At 42.3% G+C, this 23,510-nt stretch overlaps 2 protein-coding genes across 18 annotated transcripts in view; one reads left to right on the top strand and one right to left on the bottom strand.

The window, feature by feature from the left end:
• The window catches only part of Kiaa1217 (KIAA1217 ortholog), an 806,709-nt gene that overhangs the window by 168,531 nt on the left and 614,668 nt on the right, over positions 1–23,510 (bottom strand). The gene's annotated exons all lie outside the window — the stretch shown is intronic.
• Positions 4,901–5,933, top strand: LOC121143720 (ferritin heavy chain-like). Its single transcript, XM_040756184.1, is given in 3 exon segments — positions 4,901–5,051; positions 5,273–5,616; positions 5,619–5,933. Coding segments are annotated over 3 exon segments (804 nt in total). The 3' UTR covers positions 5,928–5,933.

Genomic DNA, 23,510 nt, shown 5'->3' on the forward strand with positions numbered 1-23,510 from the left:
GAAAAACAATTACCGTGGAACTCTGTGGACACCAAAAAGTCCACAGAATCACAGACCCTGAAAACAGAACAGAGCAAACCTGAAGGGAAGCCTAAGTTCAGAGGGCAAAGGGGGAGTTATAGTCAAATGGGTCCTCTGGGTGATGTGAACACACTGTGTACGCAAATCCCCACCTCATCTTCTTGTACAAGTCCCAGGAGGGTTTGAGACAGGTGTGGAGGGAGATAGAGTTTACTTTGGGATTTGGGGGAGACCATAACACTCTTGCCATCATGCAGCATTGCCTTAGGGAACCCTTCAAGGATCTGAACACTTGCTGCCCATCAATCCCCAAATTTCTACCAAGTCGCATTCCCTACTTGGGTTAGTACTCCCGGACACGGGAGTTTAGGACAAAGTTGAGGAGCTCGCTCACAATATTTGCTCCATGGTAATTTAACTCATAGAGGAATAGATGTCTGAGTTGTAGGCTATTTCCTTTTGGTGTCTGGCCTCTCTCCTAATACACCAAGTAGCATGATGACCTCCTACCTCTCTCGCTAAGCTTATAAATCACCCTTGATTATCATCAGATAAAACACAGCACAGTTCCTATGTCTTTGGGAACAGTAACGTCCTCTTTCAAGGCAAGATTGTTGAGTAAGAATAGCCTTGACTCCATCCATTCCTAGTCTGACACAGACTTTTCTATATGGGCTTGGCTTTGAGATGCAAATAAACAGCTTTGAAATCTAGAGTGGTGAGTGGAGTTTGAACAGAGCATTTGATTAACAGAAAAAAAATTAATAAAATGGTGGCACCCTATTACCCCAATCTATAATAAGCAGATCAGCAGACCCATTTATAAAAATGATAAAGAAATGGTTTTAAATTTATATCTTAAATAAACATACACCCTGCAATGAATTAATTTCAGGTAAATATAAGGGTATTACATAACCTGTGATTATTCCAGGCAGATGGTAGATGTTTGAAGGACAGCATTGGTCACAGACTCAGACCCAATCTTAGTGGGCTACTCTCACTCCTCTATTTTGGTGCAGCCCTTTGTTAGCTAAAAATACCAGTGGTGAACCGGTGATCCAATGCAGTTCTGTGTTGGTTAATTTATTGACAACCTCTTACTTCCTACTCCAGGGGAGGCAGGAGTGTGGCAGACAGGGAGGGAACAGGTCTCAACTGGGTGCAAGGATCAAGGCCAGCATGGCCATTCAGGGATAAGGAGATAGAGACGTAGGAGAATAATCCAGATGGGCTAGCAGTCCTCCATGAGAGCACCTGGAAGAGGTTAGGTGACCCTGGACAGTTCTCCACATTGCTACCTGACTTCAACATGTGTAGACTTCGATCTATACATTCATTACAGGGGAGGATCAGACCTGTGAGCAGGCATGGCAGTGGCCCATGAGTGAACTGTGGAGAGTGAAGTCATGAGGATTAGGAGTCTCTTTGCTCCAGATACCTCAGCAGCCTGTACACTACACCTGTAGACTCTACAGTTGAAAGCCCAAGATCCATCTGGACTGAATAACTCAGCGGGATATGGGAGATTCCAGGGTAGACCACCCCAGGGCCATACAAAAATGTGAAAATGTAAAATGGCACAGCGCCCTGGATAAAAAGATGCCACTGTTACTAAGTGTAGTGATACTGTCTCTTACAAGAGACAGGAAGAGGAGTCTCCAACAGAAACAACTAGCAAAATGCAACTATATCTAACTTCATTGTCTTGAGTTTTCCTATAGCCCCAGAGGGAGATCACAGGTCTGCTCTCCCTGGCTCTCCAGTTCTGAACTTCCTCACTCTACAGTGAATGAGAGGATCAGACTGCCCACTCCACACACCACCACACCCTCACACTGTGGAGCAGTCTGTGAAGACGTGCTTGCACTCCTTTAGACTGACTGGGAAGGGTATGGTCACAAAGACCAGCAGTATCTCTGGAAATGAAAAGAAGCCCAGAGCAAAGAAGAAGATACAGTTAGGGAGAAAGAAGGAAACCTAATGGGAATTTTTTAAGTGTTAGATGACAAAAATCAATTTATGAGCTGTATAAGTCACTCTTCCCAAAATTGAATGTTAAGATGCAATGACCCATAAAGTATGATCAACCATGAAGATAACCCTCAGGATCAAGATAGTTCTGTCCTCTCCCCTACCCCCACCACTCATAACTCCACTTCTCAGCTTACCTGCTTCGCATGCACCTCATTCAGGCAGGAAGCGGGTCACTGGTGCCAGTCTGTTCAATGCAAATGTCTTTGTTTCTGTCTCTCAATCTCATGCTACCAAGAACAATTTGCAAGGTTCCAGACTACAGGGGAAATACATTCTACTTCAAAGTCAACTGCTGACAAGTGAATAAGTTTATTGTGTCCTTCTAGAGATGTCTTCTTTAAAAGAATAGTTTTATATAATCATTTTGGTTTAGGGATTTCGAACTAATCATGAAGACATATTTCCCCTTCCCCAACCCCAAAAGATAAATACCACAAGAGTTTTTTAAAGACTCAAAATAGAAAAGATAGAACTCCTATAATATTGTTGAAGTGGGGAGAGCATTAAAAGTTACAATAAAAACTACAGCAACCTACCCTCTTGGTTAGTTCACGGTAAATCCCTCTCTCTCTCTCTCTCTCTCTCTCTCTCTCTCTCTCTCTCTCTCTCTCTCTCTCTCTCTCTCACACACACACACACACACACACACACACACACACATATACACACACGGAATTACATGACACAGACAGGTACTGTCCCTCACTGCAGTTGTCAGTGCTCAGCAGCCAGGTCATCTGGGTCATATAAATGTATTACTTTTAGTTTTAGAAGCTCTGGGTGATGAGCTATATTAAAAGTATTATCTTTTATGTTAGCCATTAGTGGCCCACGCCTTTAATCCCAGCACTCGGGAGGCAGAGGCAGGCAGATCTCTGTGAGTTCGAGGCCAGCCTGGTCTACAGAGTGAGTTCCAGGACAGCCTCCAAAACAATACCGAGAAACCCTGTCTTGAAAAAACAAAAAAACAAACAAACAAAAAAGTATTATCTTTTCTTCTTCTTTCTTTGGTTTGGTTGTTTGTTTTGTCTTTTTGTTGTTGTTGTTGTTTCGTTTTGTTTTTCAAAACAGGGTTTCATTGTGTAACAGCCCTGGCTGTCCTGGAACTGGATAAGATTCCATTCAAGTTTGAATATCTCTCGTGAAGACCAGGGCTGCAAATGGAACCACAGCACTTCCACTCAGGAGAATCCTTTCAGGAAGCTAAGCTACTCTGTACCTTGCTCCTCCACGATGCTCTCTTCATAGGCTCCCATCACGGGACTAGTTTTCCTCACTGGCTGTTCACTGTTGGCACACACACATCCCAATGTTCACCATGTCTCACCATAAATGAGCACACCCTAAGACCTCTTTCCTCTGTATGGCTTTGTGGGTATCAAGGTGACCAGGAACAAGCCAATTTTGCAAAGGGCACTGGCTTGGAAACACACCATTGTTGTAAAAGTACTATCTGCCAAATAACTTAGCCTGACTGAGCCTGGAGGTCTTCTGACCCGCACAGTGGAAAGGCCATCATGTAGTTTACCCCAAGATGCTCTCTGAATGACATGAAATGGATGAGGGTGTGGCGCAGGATTAGCACTCAGTACATGCCGGGGTTTGCTCATTCCTCCACCTCTACTCAAGTCAAATATCTTCCCAGGGATAGGAGGGATGACAGCTGGGGGTGGAGGTTGTATTTCATGCTGGCTACATCTGGCCTTCATATTTTTTCCTCCAAAAGATAAAGGTCATTATGTTAGCAGGATCACTAGTTACTATGCATGTACCACAATCAATGCAGCAGCTGATAGCTTTCAGCTCTTTCTGAATGCAGGGGTCTATACTACATGACTGGTGACTAGCTCAGAGTACCAGCCATTCTTTGCTGGGACCCCACAGTTACCCCCCCCCAAGTCAGCATGGCTTTTTACTGAAATCATCACTTGGAGAATGAACGGGAAAATTGCTTCTTTTTGAGATCCACTCTGAACTTGGATTTCTGGTTTCCATTATCCACAGGATTTCGGGAAACATGATTTACTAACATGTGTAGTGTATATTCTTTGTCTCCGCATCTCACTAATGTCCCGTTAAAAAAAAATAAAAGATAAAACGTCCACCAAACCAAACAAAACAACAAAAAACTAAAAACGATTTCTTTTTTTGTTTTGTTTTGTTGTTTTTGTTTTTTTTTTGTTTGTTTGTTTTTGTTTTTTGAGACAAGGTTTCTCTGTGGCTTTGGAGGCTGTCCTGGAACTCACTCTTGTAGACCAGGCTGACCTCGAACTCACAGAGATCCGCCTGCCTGCCTCCCGAGTGCTGGGATTAAAGGCATGCACCACCACCACCCGGCTTTAAAACGATTTCTTAAAGGAATAAAATGTCTGCTGTAGCTATATACTGGAGTCAAGGAAAGGGCCTGCTTGCTACACTATGCTAGATATGCTATGTGAAAAACGGCCACATCTCCCAGTCATGACTATGGACACCTAGCTAAGTGCATGTATTGTGTTTCATCTCAAGGCTGCTTCTGAAAGCAGAGTGAAGTCAAGCAAGCTTTAATGGAATTATATATTTCATTTCCTAATTAATTATATGCTAGGCTTACACTGATGCTCTTATATTCACTTCTAGTTAATCATCAACTAAAATGTTCACCTCGAATGCACAGTTGTAAAACAGGTTGAGACTGTTGTGTGCATATCGAAATAAACTGAGTGCTTTGTATTTTAGAAGCAAGTTTCCTGGTGGCCCTTTTAGGTAAATGACCTTGTAAGATCACCAGGTCAATAATTACTTTCCAGTAGTTTTTAGCAGTTTTCTTAAGGTAAGAAATGGTTTTCAATGGCATTTGGATATGGATGCCATCGTGTTTATTCAGGTCAAAACGCAAAACATGGGAGTGGTGGAAGTGAAGGATTTTTTAATTAACTTGGCTGTGGCAATCATTTCACTCTATATTCGCATATCAAATCTCATGCTTTACACCCAGAATGTACTGCACACAGGTTTATTCATCATGGCTGGAGAAACTGTGGTACATTTACACTTTGGAGTACTACTCAGTGAAAAAACAAAACAAAAAAACAATGGGATCTTGAAATTCGCAGGCAAATGGATGGAACTAGAAGAAACCATTCTGAGCGAGGTAACCCAGTTACAAAAAGACAAACATGGATAGCCGTTCTTGACCAGAGTCGCGGGGTTTCCTGCTTCAACAGTGCTTGAGTGGAACCCAGCGCTCGACCCCTCCGACCCCAGCCGGCGGTTCTGGGACAGAACCCTTTGCAACCTGGTGGCTCCGCTGCTCCAGAGTCGCCAGCGGCCTGCCGCCACCGGGCCAGCCGCCACCCTTCTCCCTCGCAAGTAAGTGCACCAGAATACCACCAGAACTCGGAGGCTGCCATCAACCTCCAGATCAACCTGGAACTGTACGCCTCTCTGTTTATGTCTTGCTACTTCGACCAGATTGATGTGGCTCTGAGGAACTTTGCTAAAAACTTTCTCCACCAACCTCATGAGGAGAGGGAGCATGCTGAGAAACTGATGAAGCTGCATAACTAGCGAGGAGGTCGAGAATCTTCCTGCAGGATATCAAGAAACCAGACCGTGGTGACTGGGAGAGCGGGCTGAACGCAATGGCGTGTGCACTGCACTTGGAAAAGAGTGTGAATCAGTCACTACTGGAACTGCACAAACTGGCTACTGACAAAAATGAGCCCCACTTGTGTGCCTTCATTGAGACGCATTGCCTGAATGAGCAGGTGAAATCCATCAGAGAACTGGGTGACCATGTCACCAACTTGCACAGGAAGGGAGCCCCTGAAACTGGCATGGCAGAATATCTCTTTGACAAGCACACCCTGGGACACAGTGAGAGCTAAGCTGACCTCCCTGAAGCCACCAGTGACATCACTGGTCACTGAGGCAATACATGCATGTTGAGCTGCCCTTACCTTTTCTGTAAGCCCACCAAAACATCTGCTTGAGTTCTTTAATTTGTACTATTTCTTCAAATAAAGAATTTTGGCATTCTCCCACAAAAACATGGTATGCACTCATGGTATGTACAATCCACACCACCAGAGAAGCTAGGAAACAAGGAGGACCCTAAGAAAGACATACATGGTCCCCCGGAGAAGGGGAAAGGGACAAGAACTCCTGAGTTAATTGGGAGCATGGAGGAAGGGAAGAGGAAGCTAGGAGAAAGAGAAGGGGAGAAGACCCGGGGAGAGGAGGACATGAGGGAGCAGGAAGGTTGAGTCAGGGGAAGGATAGAGGAAAGCAAGATAAGAGATACCATAATAGAGGGAGCCATTAATGGTTTAAAAAGAAATCTGGCACTAGGGAAATGTCCAGAGATCTACAAGGATGACAACAATTAACAAGTTAAGCAATAGGGGAGAGGCTACCTTAAATACCCTTTCTCAATAAAGAGATTGATGAATACCTTATATACCATCCTAGAGCCTTCATCCAGTAGCTGATAGAAACAGAATCGGACACCCACAGCTAAACACTGAACTCCTGGAATCTAGTTGCAAAGAGGGAGGAGTGATGAGCAAAGGGGTCAAGACCAGGCTGGTGAAACCCACAGAAACAGCTGACCTGAACAAGGGGGAGCTCATGGACCCCAGACTGATAGCTGGGAAACCACCATAGGACTGTTCCAGACCCCATGAATATGGATGTCAGTTTGGAGGTCTGGGAAATCTACGGGGGCTCTGGTAGTGGATCAGTATTTATCCCTAGTACACGAATGGACTTTGGGAGCCCACTCCACATAAAGGGATGCTCTCTCAGCCTAGACACAAGGGACACGGGGGAGAGGCCTAGGCCCTGCTCCAAAGGATATAACAGACTTTGAAGATTCCTCCATGGAAGACCTCACCCTCCCTGGGGAGCATAAGGGTATGAGATAGGGGGTTGGTGGGGGACAGGGGAGGAGGAAAGGGAGAGGGAATGACATGTAAAACAAGCTTATTTCTAATTTAAATTTAAAAAATGGAAAAAAATTATATACTTCACTAAAACTGGAAAAGAACTTCTCAAATCATTTCTTTAAAAACAAACAAACAATGGTTGGGCTGTGGTGACACATGCCTTTCATTTAATCCCAGCACTGTGGGAAGCAGAGGCAGATGGATCCCTGTGAGTTCAAGGCCAACCCGGTCTGATCTACAAAGTGAATTCCAGGACTGTTACATAGGGAAACCCTGTTTCCAAAACCAAAACCTAACAAATGAAAAAAGCCTGACATGGAAAGTGCTGTATTTTCTAATGTATGCATATTGCTTTAATTACTACTCTGAGCTTTCTTTATCTTAGTATATTTTTTTTCATGCTCTTCTCTAGGGCCAACAGAGTAATCCCTAACTATGAAAATAAAATAATTAAAAAAATAAAAGTGATGATGTAAGCCTTACGTTCCCCCCCCCATGGCAAAATCCCAAGTAAATGCTTATCTACACACTCACAGCTAAGAGTGGCCAGAACCAGCATATTCGTAAAAACAGATGCACCAAGGTTTTGTTGCCCCTACCCCCTGGCCCTGAGAATGTACTGCAGAGGAAAAAGTACAGCAGGAAAAAGGGATGTCGGAAGTTTAAATGGCTCCTTTAGGTTTTCCAACCTCTGAGTGTTTTCTAGCAAAGCCCTTAGCAGGGCTGGTGAGGGCATCACACCCTGTGCTTGAGGAAAGGAGCCCATAGCTTGGGTTCAGGGTAAGCAGGCATCCTTCCCTCTGGGGGTCACTGCCAACTTAGTCCTTGGGCTTCGTTTCCAGATTCTGCACCTGTCTAAACTGAAGTGAGGAGGTGTAGGGGTTTGCTGTCAATCACTGCAATATATTTCTAAAGCAATCATTCACACTCCCACCACGTGCCCTCCCCCTCCGTGAGCCAACTTTGCAGCTAGTCACACTCTCTCAAGTTTGTTGTCTTGTGGACAAAGACAGGATGTCCAAACACTCATTGAAAGATCAGTAAACAAACGATCTGTACCATGTGGCTTGCGTCTGAAATGCCCCCCCAAGAGCTCATATTTTGAATACTAGGTTCCCCAGCTGTTGCACTATTTTGAGTGGTTGTGGAAAGATTGAGAAGTGGGTCTTAGTGGCAGGAGGAAGGTCACGGATGGAGAACTACCCCAGCCCCTTCCCACTGTGGCCTCTGCTTCCAGATCAATCGTGAAATAAAGAGCTCTCCACCATATGCACTCCAACCATGATGTTCTGTCCCAGCACATGGGCCAAGTGACTTAACCCACTTAACACTCTGAGCCAAAAATAAATCCTTCCTTTATCTTATTTCTGTCACATATTTTATTCAGTAATGCAAAAGTAACAAATACAACATACCATGGAGTATTATTGTGCCTTAAAAGGGAACAGATTCTGACGTGTTTCACAAAATGGATGAGTCTTAAGGGCGTTACGCTAAGTGAAATAAGCAGTCACACATACAAAATCCAATACCATATTACTTTACTTACATGCACTGTTTGAAGTGGTCAGACAAGGAATTAGTAAAAAATTAAATGTTGGTTTTCAGGTTTGGGGATAGGGTTAAATGGACACAGAACTCCGGTATTGCAGTGTTTTAAGGCTGGAGAGATGGCTCAGCAGGTAAAGTGCTTACTGTACACACAGGAAGATCTGAGTTCGGAGCCTCAAATCCCAAGTAGAAACCCAGGTGTGGTGGCATGCACCTGGAACTTCAATGACAGGGTCAGAGACAGGCAGATCTGGGGCTCTTTGGGCAAACAGTCAAGCAAAAATGGTGAAGTGTGGGTTCAACGAGAAACTTTGTCTTAAAAATAAGGTAGAAAGTAACAGAAGAGGACATCCTAACATCAATTTCTAACCTGGCATTAGCAAGTATGTACTCTCTTTCTGTGTCTCTGTTTCTCTGTCTCTGTCTCTCTCTCATGCACACACACACACACCACATGTACACACGCAATGTGTACATAAACTCTAAATAGTTAAGATGGTTATATGTATTTTATCACCATTAAACAGCATACTGTGGACAATTGATGGGGGATATCTTTCTGTATATATGCTTCTCTTATTGGTTGATGAATAAAACTCTGTAGCCAGGCAAGGCTTCCAGAGAAGGAGAATGCTGGGGAGAGGAGGCAGAGAGAGGCAGCCAAGGAGATGCCATGTAGCCAAGGAAGGAGTAAAGGTCCAGATGCTTCTCTGGTAAGATAAGACCACATGGAAATACTTAGATTAATAGACATGGGTTAATAATTAAGAGAGAGCTAGTCAATAAGAAGCCTGAGCCATTGACCAAGCAGTTTCTAATTAATATAGTCTCTGTGTGTTTATTTGGGCTAAACAGCTGCAGGACCAGGCGGAACAAGAAACTCCCTGCTACAGACAACCAATATAAGTAAATAAGATGGCAGAGGAAAAGGAAAAGTGCACAGAAGAGAACACGCCCAGCTGGAGTTTCTCCACAAAGAATCTAAATAAATAAGAAATGCTGGAAGGGAAAATTGTTCCTAGAATATTCTTTGTGTGTAGTGGCAATTCCTTGCTTACACAATTAGACAACACAAAGCCTTATCCTCTCTCTCTCTCTCTAGAGAGGAATGACTTTGAACTCGATCAAGTTTGAGTAAAGATCTTGGGCACATTTGATTTAGCTTGTGGTCCCTCTGGTATTTTTCCCCATCTCTTCATTCTTCTTTGAGGTATTTACCTGTGTCTTTACCTTAAACCCTGGCACAGGTTCCCTATGGCAAGCTTGCTAGCCCTGCATCCTATTTGTGAAGAGCACTTTGCACAGACAAATGCTATCATATTGCTGTGATGTGGTCAGTTCCTCGTTCTGTGCTGAGGGAAAGACAAGCCAAAATCTACAGCTGTCCCCCATGTGCCATCTGCCACTGCTCCTCATAGCCATGCATTGTAGGATGGGAAAAAGACATTTATCTTTAATACTAATTGTTCTGATCACTACACTTGCTATCTCAAGTTACTTGGATTGAAATGTTTTTAAATATTTGAACTAAGAAAATAGAATGTATGGTATATACCTTTCTAAAGATTGAATTTTAATTATGTATATGCATGTGTCTGCATGTGGATGTGTTATGTGAGTACAAATGAATATTATATGACTACAGGTATCTGCAGGGGCCAAAAGAGGACATCAGATCCCCTGAGAGAGCAGCAAATACTCTTAACCACTGGACCATCTCTCCAGTACCCAGTGTGCACCTTTTTGTAATTATGCCACTCTGGCTGGAATTAGAGACAAGCAAGCACTTATGCTGTTTGTTAATGAAAGACACAAGCAAGCTTCCCCATGAGTTGAGGGTGGAGTCACTACCTCCATAGCTGATAATGGACTCTTGGGGAGATACTGGAGGTCATCCTGAGATAAGTTGGATCTGAATTGTACCAGCTCTCTGACTTCATCCTCAGTTTAAAAATAGAAGCTAAGACAATGCTCCCATTAAACATATGGAAGGTGGAGAGGAGTCTCATTTATTTTCTCTCCATATAAACAGTGAAGCCTTTCCTTTGCAGTCTAACATGTACAAATAAGGAGATTTCACAGCAGGGCTGCCCTCAGACCCTGTTTAAGTACAGATCCGAGTGAAATGAAAAGATACATTTCTGTTATTAAAAGCTCATCTTCTGTTGAAAAATGTCCAACTAGCTCAAGAAAGATTCCTTCATGTTTATTACTATTAGCTAAAGGAAGGTTTTATTTTCCACATTCTCCAACTAGACGGTCAGAATTGCCTCTTGGAATCTACCCCCAAACTTCAGCTTCCTGATTAGCAAGAATTACTCAGAGAATGAGCAGGTCTCTAACTGCCAGCAGACTTCAGCCATTTTTTTTTTTAATCAGTCAGATAGGGGCAATCCAAACTCCATAATGAGCCATGGACTGCAAGACACAGCATAAGCAAATACTGGCATTTTTTGGTTGATTGCCTACAAATATGTGTGTGAAAGGCTCAGCAATGCCTTATTTATAGAATGTTACCACAGAAGTGAGAGTTCTAGAGAAGACATTTGAAATATCATTCTAGGGTATTTTAAAATCATATTTATTTTTAGTTTTGTGCATACTCAATATAATGGAAAGAGTTGATGCTGTTTTGGTGATCATTGCCAATAGCTGTGATGTTTGTGGAGAAAATGGAAACAGAAGTACACTCATAAAGTGCCCCAGATAGTGAAGTGAGCAGAGCTAGGGTGCTCCTCTCCAGTTGATCCACAGCTAAAATCACAGCGACACTGGTATCAAGCAGTTTCCTTTAAGGATATGACACATGGTAAGAGGAATAGAGTCCAACTGATGGACAGATCCAAGAGGACAGAAGTGCTACTAAACCAGGCTGAATGGGTTTAGAAGGAAAAGAGGACACGAAGCTAAATGGTTGCGGAAGAGGGAAGTGGATCTGTGAGGAGTTGAGGGGGTGACTGTGATCAAAATCCAATCTATGAAATCCTCAAAGGTTAGAAAAGTATACCATTCTAAAATTTATCCTTATGTCCACAGGTATACATAGCTCCAACCCACTCCTTTTTACAGCAGAGACAGTACAGAAAACCTCAGAAGATCACAATACAATCAATGGGTTACTGTGTGGCCCCCAACCCAGTGGGCACATCTACAACAGAACTCCTGCACCTGAGGCTCACAGAACACCACAGAAGAGGGGGCAGAAAGAGTGTAAGAGCCAGAGGGCCCACAAGTCTGCTGTGAGATCGTGCTTCCTAGAAAAGACAGGGACGCTTCATCCATGATACTTCAACAATACAGCTGCCTAAACATGACCTGAGCATACATGCTACTGCTGAAAAGGGAAATCTTACAGTATCTCAGGCCTAGACAAAGAAATATAGGCAACTAATGATTACTGGGAAGGGAGAATTAGTCTCTGATGGGGGATGTCCTTCTGTATGCTGTGAATATATGTTTCTCTTATTAGTTGATGAATAAAGCTGCTTTGACCAATGGACACGCAGGACATAGCCAGGCAGAAAGTATAGACTGGGCTACCAGACTTGGAGAATTCAGAGGAGGAGAAACACAGAAAGAGAGAGTTTCAAGAGAGATGTCTTTTAGTCATTGAAGGAGTAACATGCTGGAGCATTACTGGTAAGCCATAGCCTTGTAGCAATACATAGTTTAACAGAAATGGGTTAATAATTAATACAGAACTAGCCAATAAGAGGCCTGAGCCATCAACCAAACAATTGTAATTAATACAGGCTTTGTGTATTTATTTGGGACTAAATGGCTGTGGGGCTGGGACAGGGCAGAAACTCTTGTCTATAAGTCTATCTATCCCAGAGAAGAACTCCCTAACTGGTCAGTCCTGAAGTCATATACACACAGATCACACTAAACTGCCTCTAGGGGTTGCATTAGTCAATTACAGAGAAGAACTCCCTAACTGGTCAGTCCTGAAGTCACATACACACAGATCACACTAAACTGTCTCTAGGGGTTGCATTAATCATTTACAAACACAGACACACACACAGACACACACACACACACACAGACACACACACACACACATCACCACTACCACCACCACCACCACCACCACCATCACCACCATCACCAATAATAATCAAAAGAGGACATCAATTTGGAAGGGGATAAAGAAGGACACATAAAGGATTGGAGGGACAAGGAAGAAGGTAAATAATGTAATTACTTTCTAATTAAAATATTTCATAAAAACAAATAATACAATAAAATTGCAGGAACTCAAACATGTTGGAATTAGAGAAGGAAAAAATAGGACAGAGGTACATAGAGGTCAGAAATAGACCTGTAAGGTGTGGCTGTCTGGGTGTGGCTTTCATCAGTGACGAAGAGATGATTTATTCATTCAGTGGTGATGATACCATTGACTGGTTTCGCCATCAAATTCCTTACTACTTTAATATAAATTTCAAGTGGATTAAACACTACAGCCAAAGACTCTTGATCACTATAGTAGAAGGAAAGTTTCAAATATGTCACATTGGAATGGAGAATTTTTATTTTGTTTTGGGAGTCAGGATTTTTCTGTGTAACAGTCCTGGCTGCCCTAGAACTCACTCTGTGACCAAGCTGGCCTCGAACTTACTGAGATCTACCTGCATCTGCCTCTGCCTCCCAAGTGCTGGAATTAAAGGCATGTGGCACCACCGTCCAGCATGGAATGGGGAATTTTTATAAATGGAATTTTATAAAAGAGTAATTCCAAGGGAAAAAAGAGGAAAGATTTCAAAATTTAACCATTTTTTTAAAAATTTCTTTAGAAAATAGTCTCTATAAGCAAAGTGGAGAAAAACTGAAGACATAGTCAAATCAGGTATGTAGAAAATTAATTCTTCAGCATATGAAATTGTTTTGTCATCCAATTAAAAATGAGCAAGGACACAAACTGAAACTTCACACATACACAAAGTCATGAAAAAAACATGACTTTTCTTCCTTCATTAAGTGAGAAAAGCCTAAAATGTGGGGCTAGAGAGATAGCTCATCAGTTAAGAGCACCAGCTGCTCTCGTAGAAGACCTGGGCTGGATTCCCAGCATCTATATGTGGCTGATAACCACAAGTTAACCCAGTTCCAGGAGAACCAGTGCCCTCTTCTGGCTTCTGTGGGTACCACTCATACACATACACACAGGCAGGTGAAACGTTCACACACATAAAATAAATCTAAAAAAAAAAAAAAGCTAAAATTTTGACAGCTCTAGGTAGGCAATAATGAGCTAACATCATATGCCATGCATATATCTACACTGATGTAATTGTCCTGGCAAAAATCTTTAAACATTCAATCAATTCTACTTTTACCCTAAGCTCAGAAGAACTAAGGGAAAGCCCCATCGAGACACATAAACAGAGCATCACACATCAAGCACCTTGCCTTTCCAAGAATAACGACAGAATACAGGAGTCGCAGGTTACGAAAGGTGGGAATGGGGGAAAATAATCACTGCATATTGATAACCAATGCGGTCATTAAGAACTGTGTTTGTGTGAGTCGATATAGAATAATTTGAAGATTCAAGAACCAGAGCACAGAGTAAGTGCACATAATTCACACCAGCGTGCATACATCTATCTGCTCGATAGGCATATGCCATTTGGGGGGAAGCTAGCCAAAGAAACTATTAATCAGAGCTGAGTTTGTAAAGAACTGAGACCCGAGGTAAAAACATAACTTTGTAAGTGGGTGTACAAGCAGCCTGCTTTCCCAGAGAGCTTGCTCAGAGAAATGTTATGCATATGGTTGAGTCCTCTGTACCCACAGACAATCATCCACAGATGGAAGATACTTGGAAAGAAAAGAAGAGTGACTGTACAACAGACTGTATTCCTATATATTTTCTGAACACTCCCATATAGCAATCGCTGACAGCATCTGCATTGGATGAGTTTCCTCGGCCATCCAGAGAGTGTGCAGAAGGAGGTACAAAAGCAGCTGGCTGGAAAATCCTGTGCCATCATATATAAGGGACTTGTGTGTCACAGATCTTGAGATCCTCGGTGGGTGCTGGATCCACCATCCCTTGAACGCAGAAGGACATTAGCTGTACTTACATAGAAGGGAAAGCAATTAAGCATTATGACTTCATTGGAAGGAGAGCAGGAGATCTCAGTTCCAGACAGAGCTGAACAGCACGTCTGGTTTAGCTGAAAAAAGCTTATGGAGTCATCTTTTGTTGCATGCGCTAGAATGAACTGTGTTAGCAGGACAGTTCTCCAATGACCTGGACAGCCACACCAAGATTGGGCTTAGTGCAGGCTGAGTACCCTTTTCTGAAATTCCTGGCCACAGAAATGTTTTGGATTTTTAAAAATATTGACATACACATGAGACTTCTTTGGACAAGAACCCAAGCTGGAACATGAAATCTAGTTAGCTTCATATATACCTTATATAGGAAACCTGCAGGTAATTCTTTCATTTGATTTGACTTTCATTTAAACTATGACTCACTGTGAGATGAGGTGTGGAATTCTCCACGTGTGGTGTCATGTCAAGTACGCAAAAAGTTTCAGATTTAGGAGCATTTTAAATCTTGGATTTTTGGATTCTAGACACTAGCCTACACAGATCTTGCTGACATGCAGAGGCACGGGAAAGGGAATCCTATTACAGACACCTGGGGAATGTTCTCAGAAGACATTTTTAGAAAAATTCCCTAGCAAGCTGGGGCACCGAGTCCTACTTCATCCTGGGAGAATGCATTTCTTGGTTTTCCTTTTCTATAGTGATGACTGTTTTGACAGGACTCAGATAGGGATAAGCAGAGCTTAAATCCCCACGGACTTGACAGCTTATTGAGTATGATTCAATATTCCTGAGGAGGAAAGAAAAGAAAGAATGAAGCAATCAAAGCAGTTCTGTCTTAGGACTGGAAGCACAGAGTTACTGCCACACTATACATCACACACACACACACACACTCACACACACACACACACCTCCCTCCTCCCACACTACCCCTCCACACAAAGAATATTCTGATTCACTAGAAAATTCCATCAAACACCAAAACATTTCTGTTCACCTGAAAATAATTTCCAGCTGGACTCAGTCATCCCTTATGAGAAGGAAACCACCAAATCCCACTAAAAGTGACATTGTTGGCTCCATGCTGTGTATACATTTTCCTTTTTAGGCGGTTCAGTGCAATGAAACAAAAATTGATCAAACAACAGCACGTGAGTATGTGCTCATCACACACACACACACACACACACACACACGCACACACACACACACACACACACACGATCCCCTTGGTAGTAAGCATCACGATTCCCTGTGCTTGGGTTGGGGGAGTCTTGTCTGCAATGGATGCTACAGTGGCATTTGGGAGGGAAGAAGAGTTGAAGGTAAGAGACAGAGAGGAAAGGGAGCTTTAGCAGTGCCAACCAGCAGCATAGAAACCATGACAGCATCAGATTCACAGTCCCTAAGAAAAGGACTCCAGCGGTCCCCTCCCTGATCCCAGATTTATGCAGATATATCTTTTCTCCAGAATAGCACCACACAGCCTCTCCTGGCCTCACAGCACTCCTTGGAATTAGGTGTATCTATGACTAATCTCTAAGTCAGTAGTTCCAAACCTTCCCAGCCTTACCACCCTTTAATTCAGTTCCTCATGTTGTGGCGACACCCAATCACAAAATTATTTTTGCTGCTACTTCATAACTGTAATTTTGTTATTGTTATGAATCATAATGTAAATATCCTTATTTTCTAATGGTCTTAGGTGGCCCTGTGAAAGGTCATTTGACTCCGAAAGGGGTCTCAACCCGAGGGTTGAGAACCACAGCTCTAACCAATGAACACATTCTGATAAGTAATAGAATACAGAATTTGTGAAAGAAGACAGAATTTGAGGAAAATGGGGTTACAGACTTCAATTTTGGCTTATAAGGGGTACTGAAGTTGTATGTGCTGAAAGTCATCTCTCAGATCAAGACTTCTAAATGCAACTTAACCACAGAAAACACCAAGAGTCTCATGAGATGTGGGAGCAACTATGATGCTAGACTTTCTCAGTGTGCCAAATTAAGTTACTTCACAAACCTCTACGTGCATTCTCACGTTAAATTGTAACCACTCTGATTGGTGTCATCAGGAAAGGAAATTAAGGCCCACAGGGGCTGGTTACGTAATTAACTGGCGCTGGTGGGCTTCCACAACACCTGAGAAAACTGGAGCCCCAGGTTCACGGAGAGACCCTGCCTCATAGGAACACTGGGAATGGAAGGAGAGGATACCAAGTGCCCCCTGACCTCTGTACACGCACAAAAATAAATGAACCTTTTCAAAACCGAAAATTAAATATGTCACATAAAACTGACCAATTTAACCATTTCTAAGTGCACAATTCCATGACCTTACCACCTTCACTCGGATGAACAAACACCACCACCTTCTCCTCAAGAACTTCTCATCCCGCCAAACCTAAATACAGTGTCCACGACTCTCCCATCCCTGCTCCCTCTGACCCTGGCAACCTGCATCCAGCTTATTTCACCTGGCACAATGTCTTCAAGGGTCCTTCATCTTGTACCACATGTCAAAATCACCTTCCTTATTGAAAGATGGCTAATATGCTACTGTACGGATATATCACATTTTGTTCCTTCATTTACTAGTTCATGCTTGGGTTGCTTCTGCCTGGTGGCTATTGCGATTGGTTGGGCTATGTGTATAGACAGCATTTCAAGTCTCGGGTTGACTGCTTTTGAGTACGCACCAGGAGTTACCACTGTATTTTCCATTGCAGCTGCAGTGTATGACCTTCCTCCAGCTTTGCAGTCCCCCACAAGAATCAGCAATACTCTCGTTTCTCATTTCTCCTCCTAGTGTGATGTCTCCACCACTGGGGTGGTGTCAGGCTTTTATGTGCTTAGTGACTGCTTGAATATTTTTGATAGAAAAAAGTCTATTCTCTGTCTATTGGCCTTTTACCAATTTCCAGTTGGGGTTTTTAATTTGTTATTGCGGAATATTCAGTTCTGTATACATTTGAAACACCGTTCCCTTTAGAGATAAGTGATTTGGAAATACGCTCCCATTGTGTAGGCTGCCTGCCTTCTCACTCTGCTGAATGTGACCTTTTACAAGAATCCTCTTGTCTCCACTGTGTGATCTTCATCCTCACTGAAAAAAATTAATATAAGTATTTTTAACATTAAATTCAAAGTTTTAAAATTTAAAGCCTCTTTTTTTAAAACAAGCATCTCTGATAAGCTCATAATAGATAGTATGTATCCTTTATGAAAACAAAATCCCCTGAACATTCTTATCGAAATATAAATAGCTCGGTATACATCCTAATGGTCCTCCTAGCATGAGTCAAGTCTGGAATAAGTCAGCCAGACACAGCAGTGACTGGGTCCGCTCTCACAGTTCTCAGGCTCATGTTCTAAAGGCGAGACTCAGAAACACGCACCCAGGACCCTAGAGTAAGAGAAGCTGTGCACCCAGTCTAAAGAGAAAGAGTAACACTCTAAGAGGCTCCCTTTATAGAACGTGTGTTTGTCTAAAGTACCATTAGTCAAAGGAAAAACTGGCAAGTAGGATTTTTTAAAAAGATTTCATTACTTTTTAAATGATGTGTTTGTATCTGTCCCTGTGTAGCATTGGTATGTGAGTGCAGTGCCTGCTGAGGCCAGAAGAGGGCATCTGATTCTCTGGAACTGGAGCTATAAGCAGTCATCAGTCACCAAGAGCAGCAACTGCTCTGAACCACTGAGCCATTTCCTCCATCCTCAGCAGGAATACTTTTGTTGTGCTTGGACTCCATATTCTTTGTGTTCTTTTTCTTGCTTGATACTTATCAGGTGCCTCAAGAGTGAGGCCATTTACAGCCCACAGCCCAATGTTTTTAGTCTGACCCCAAGACCATGCCATGCTGGCCGTCTACTTTAGAATGCATTTATCACACCACAGTGAAACCCCCATCCCCACTAGCAGTTACTCCTCCTCCCACTCCACTCATGCAACCATCGGTAAAACCTGATTCACTTCCTGTCTCTATGGATTTGCCTTCTCTGGGCGTGGTCCTCCATGACTGGACGGCTTTATACAGCAGTGTTTTCAGGATTTAGCCACACTGCAGTGTGCAATATGATGTGCAGGAATTCCACACTTTGTTAATCAAACTCAGCATCTCGTGAACATTTTTTTCCTATCTCAAAGCTGTTATGAACATTCATATTCAAGCTGTTGTGTAGATACCATTTGCATTTTAAAAGAACGTTGGTTAGAGATGAAGTTTCTTGATTCAAATAACACAGGTTTTGAACACAGTAAGACTTAGCTAACAAAGGTTGGGAAATACATTTTAGTGACATTGTAGTCTCCACGATCTCCATAAAATATTCTTCTAAGCCCATAACTTAACATCCATCATTCATTCCCCAAATGTTAAATCTCTGATGTGGGGTTCTGAATTTACAATGGAGAACAGGATACACAAGATCCATTACAAGTTTGGAGGCATCAAGGAGAGTGCTAATTAAGCAAAAAACATAGACTGAAAACCTATAAACACAACTGTGAGGGAGTAAAACAGTAATTAGAACATACAGTTGTGGTGAAAGAGGAAATACCTATTAAAACTGTCTTACAAAAGCCTAAGTCCCCCAAACAAATTCGCGCATATGGTATTATGTCTATGTTACGTGTGTGTGTGTGTGTGTGTGTGTACACGCACGTGTGCATGCATGCACACCTGTGCCAGTATGCTTGCCCATACATGTGCACTCAGAGACCAGAAGTTGACGTTGGGCAGCTTTCTCCATCAATCTTTACCTTATGCTTTGAGACAAAAGTCTTTCCCTGGAGTTCATTGAGTCAGCTGGGCTGGCCAGCCCAGGAGTGCCAGAGATCCACTTGTCTCAGCATCACCCAGCACCGGGTTACAGAGGCTTAACATTTCCCCTAACTTGTATGTGGGTGCTGTGGATTAGAACGCAGGTCCTCATGTTTGTATGGAAGGCCCTTACCATCTAAATCATCTCCCCAGGCTCTCAAATTTTGATGAGTGGTTGAAATGACTAAGAGGACTCCTCCTCATTTTATGTTTGAGAGCCTTTCAGTCATTTAATAAATGTAGAATATGTGTTTCTTCTATACACACAACTGGTCATAATTTCAAAGATTCTTGGAAGGAGACACACTTGACCCCTGACTTATCTCAGTATTTAGTATCAGTTACACTATCATCTTTTCAATCTATTCCTCATTCCGTTAAGCTTTGGCCTCTTCATTTGTCATCAAAAGAAATACAGAACAGCTGTGGCCAATATGCATTTATTATTAACAATAATAACTTATCGCTCAACATTTTCCACACTGAGTTCAAGTTTTGCTTGGCCTGGAAGCCTTGTTTTTCCCAACTTTTAAACCATCTCACAGCCTTCTCAATGGCTCCCATCCTCCTCTACTTGTAGAGCTAAGAGTTAATTCTTACTTACCTAAGGCTAAAATAGGAACTCAATACAGTGTGGTTTCTTACTTGACCTTTAAACTGACAAGGCCTACACTTACAGAGCCAGTCCAAAAAGGGTCAACTTGATAGGCTACAAAACTCACCCAGGACTATATTTGATGGTGGGGGTAGGGGTGGAGATGATGCCAGTATCAACTAACCCCCAAATATACAGTTCCTAAGTGTGTGTTTGTCATCATTACCCTCACAAAGAGCAATTGTCTTGGTGTCCCTACCCTCTGCTCTGGTCATCATTTTCTACTTCACTTTCAATCACATCACTAAATGACCACAGTTATTTGACCATTGATCTAAAGACATCTCCCATTCTTCCCTACAACCTAGGCATCTACTGTTACATACCATGCTGACCATTAGACATTTTAAACAAATCCTTTGTCTAGTACTGGTTACTTCAGAACACTTACTGGTATAGCCCTTTTTACACACTCCATCATGACTACAAATCCCCTATCAAACATGCTACCAGTGTGCTCCAATGAGGCATGCTTCTCAGGGAGTTGCACCGCGAAAGGTGAAAGGTAATCAATCCTTCAAAGTCTGACAAGGCATCCTCAAATCACGCTGGATGGCATTTTTCACTTCCTCTCAATCTGTGGTTGCCATTCCATCACTCAGAGGCCGCCATTAGTCAGACAGGGCTTGCTCTCACACTGCCACCTGCCACCTCCCAGCCTGCAAGGTATTTCCAGATTAATTCTGTGCTGTTTACTGGATATCTGCTACCCCTCCTCCACTACCATCCAATTTTCTTCCAGGCCATAAAATGTTTTGCTGTGCGCCTTAGAGGCCATCCTTCATTCATGTTCCATCCAAATGGCATCCTTCTCCTTTCTAAATTGTATGCTCTCCCAGAAACTTGTGTCCTGTGTGGCCGCCATTCAAAACCAGTATCAGCATCCTGGTAGATAAATCATCTGTGTCTATGGATTCTAAGAGATGTTCTTCTTTAACAGTTGATGGCCAACTCTTCTGACCATCTCATTCACTCTTCCAGCTCCCACTCTGCATTATCAGGTTAAAAATAGACACTGTGACCCATTGATGCCATCTAAAAACCAGGCCCCTCCTCTACTCAACAGAGAAAGTAGATTTCCCTGTGCTGTGTTGCTGATGTGTGCAGACCGCTTGCCTTAGTGTGTTATGGAGCCTCTCTTCATTTCCTGTTTGAGCTGCTGACTTTCCACCATCCGGAGTCCTACTTGACTTCCTGCCACTCCTCTGCCTTGCAGCAGCCTTCTTGTTCCCATGTCAGCTCTTTGTTCAGGCTGCTGGCTTTCCTCCTGCCTCCCCTACCTTAATTAGAATCGCCCTTTCTTGTTTCCTGCGCTGGAATTTCATTAAGACACCATCTGTACTGCTGGATCCCCGTGACTTTTTCTATCCAATCTCTGCATTGATGGCTTCCTCTTAAAACACCTAAGAGTCACTTTCATCAATTCAACTGGTGAATACTGCTGACTCAAAGCCTTTGGAGAGCCCAGGAAACACCAATGTATTTCACAATAAAATACTCACCCACCCCCTACATTTCTATTATTGGATTTGGAATAAGACAGTATCCTAGTTGCTATTTTTGTTTTCTCCTTTAAATGCTTCTATTAGTCAGGGGGTGTTGCTCAACAAGTAACAAGTGCATTTTCTCAGCATGCAGGGGGTCCTTGGTTCAATCCCTGGCACTAGAAATAAAAACTCCAAGGGCATTTGTGATTCTATAAGGCACAAGAAGACACCAGGATCCCGACACTGTCCATATTTACAGCTTGATCACATGTTCAAGAAGCCTGCTCAACAGCTTCTCATAAATGAGGGATTACATCAGAAGTCCTTGGAAAGGTTCCCTTTGCTTTGTCTAAAATTTTATTCTGAAACCTGTAAACTATCTCCCTGGTGATTTCTTGGCATGTCCTCTGGAAGGTGAAAATAGACTTTAACAAAGGCTTTTAAAGTTCCTATCAAGTCTTAAACAGGTCATACCCGTGAATTCTTAGGTAAGTTTTGCATTGATAAACCACAAATAAACTTCCTTTGCCTTTCTTTCCCCCATATTTCCTGCAGTTCAGGCAAGGCCCCAAATAGTGTTTTTGCTTATACCTTTCTCATTATGATCTCTCTGCTAAACCTATTCCTATTTCTTAGGACAACCCCTTCATGTTCAATAGTAACTAATTCTTACAGAGTATCTATATTAGGAGGCTGGTACAATATCAGGAATATAGGTATGATTTTATCTAACCATCATTAAACCTGATAAGCTATTTATTCTTAGTCCTACCTGACAGATAACAACATCCAGACTCAAGGCAGCTCCACAAAGTTTGGTTTACTAAGTAATGGCCTTTCAAACCCAATTTCTCGTGGATACCACTGCCCCTAGGTCTATAATGGAAAAGCTGGTGAGAAGTGCTGGCATTGAAGGGCAACTTACTTTTCCCCTTTGGTTCTGGGGCAAAGGGAATATATACACAGTTATGTTGACAGGAAATTTTTTTAATTACATATGTGCTAATAACTCAGTTTCCCCCAAGCACCAAGTGTAACAGGAAATGTTAATTCATTATTTCTCACTATAATGGAGGGTTAAGTTTCAGGACTCTCACACCTCTGCAGGGACCAAAACCTGAGAATGTTCAAGTCCTTTATAGGAAATGTTATAGCTGCTAATAACTACACACATACCTAAACCCTGTCTAGAGTGTTATAGTAACTAATACAGTGTAAATGCCAAGTTAATAGTTACTATACTGTTTCATTTAAGGAATAATGACAAGGGAGGGCAAATATTTTCAACATAGACAGTTTTGTTTGTTTGTTTGTTTGTTTGTTTTGGTTTTTTCGAGACAGGGTTTCTCTGTATTGTTTTGGAGCCTGTCCTGGAACTCGCTCTGTAGACCAGGCTGGTCTCGAACTCACAGAGATCCGCCTGCCTCTGCCTCCCAAGTGCTGGGATTAAAGGCGTGCGCCACCAACACCGGGCTTTTTCTAAAGATTTTTAATGAGTCCCAGGCTGGTTAAATGCATAAATGCTGGATTCATAGAAATGGAAGCCAAACTCCCCATCTACCTATTTTTTCTCTAATTACAATTATAATGGACAATAGATAATTGATAGAAACAAAGAAAGTGATATAGATAGATGATAGATAGATAGATAGATAGATAGATAGATAGATAGCTGATGGGTAAGTGAAAGACTATGCTAAAAATACTGTATGGTATAATTAAGAAAGCTACCAGTGGAGTACATAAAATAATGGTATCAGTTTTAAAAACTAGAACAATAATTTCAGCTGGACAGGGATCTCTATCCCAAGGAAGAAAACCAGTTAATAAATTAGGGATTCCAGCTAGCATGGCAACATCACTGGTAACCAGTTCAGTATATGAAACCCCATGGGTCTTAAAAGAAGCTATACATAGGAAAAATAAGTGTGAATTTC

The sequence above is a fragment of the Mesocricetus auratus genome, unplaced genomic scaffold, assembly GCF_017639785.1.
Source record: "Mesocricetus auratus isolate SY011 unplaced genomic scaffold, BCM_Maur_2.0 Super-Scaffold_100013, whole genome shotgun sequence".
Taxonomy (NCBI): Eukaryota; Metazoa; Chordata; class Mammalia; order Rodentia; family Cricetidae; genus Mesocricetus; species Mesocricetus auratus.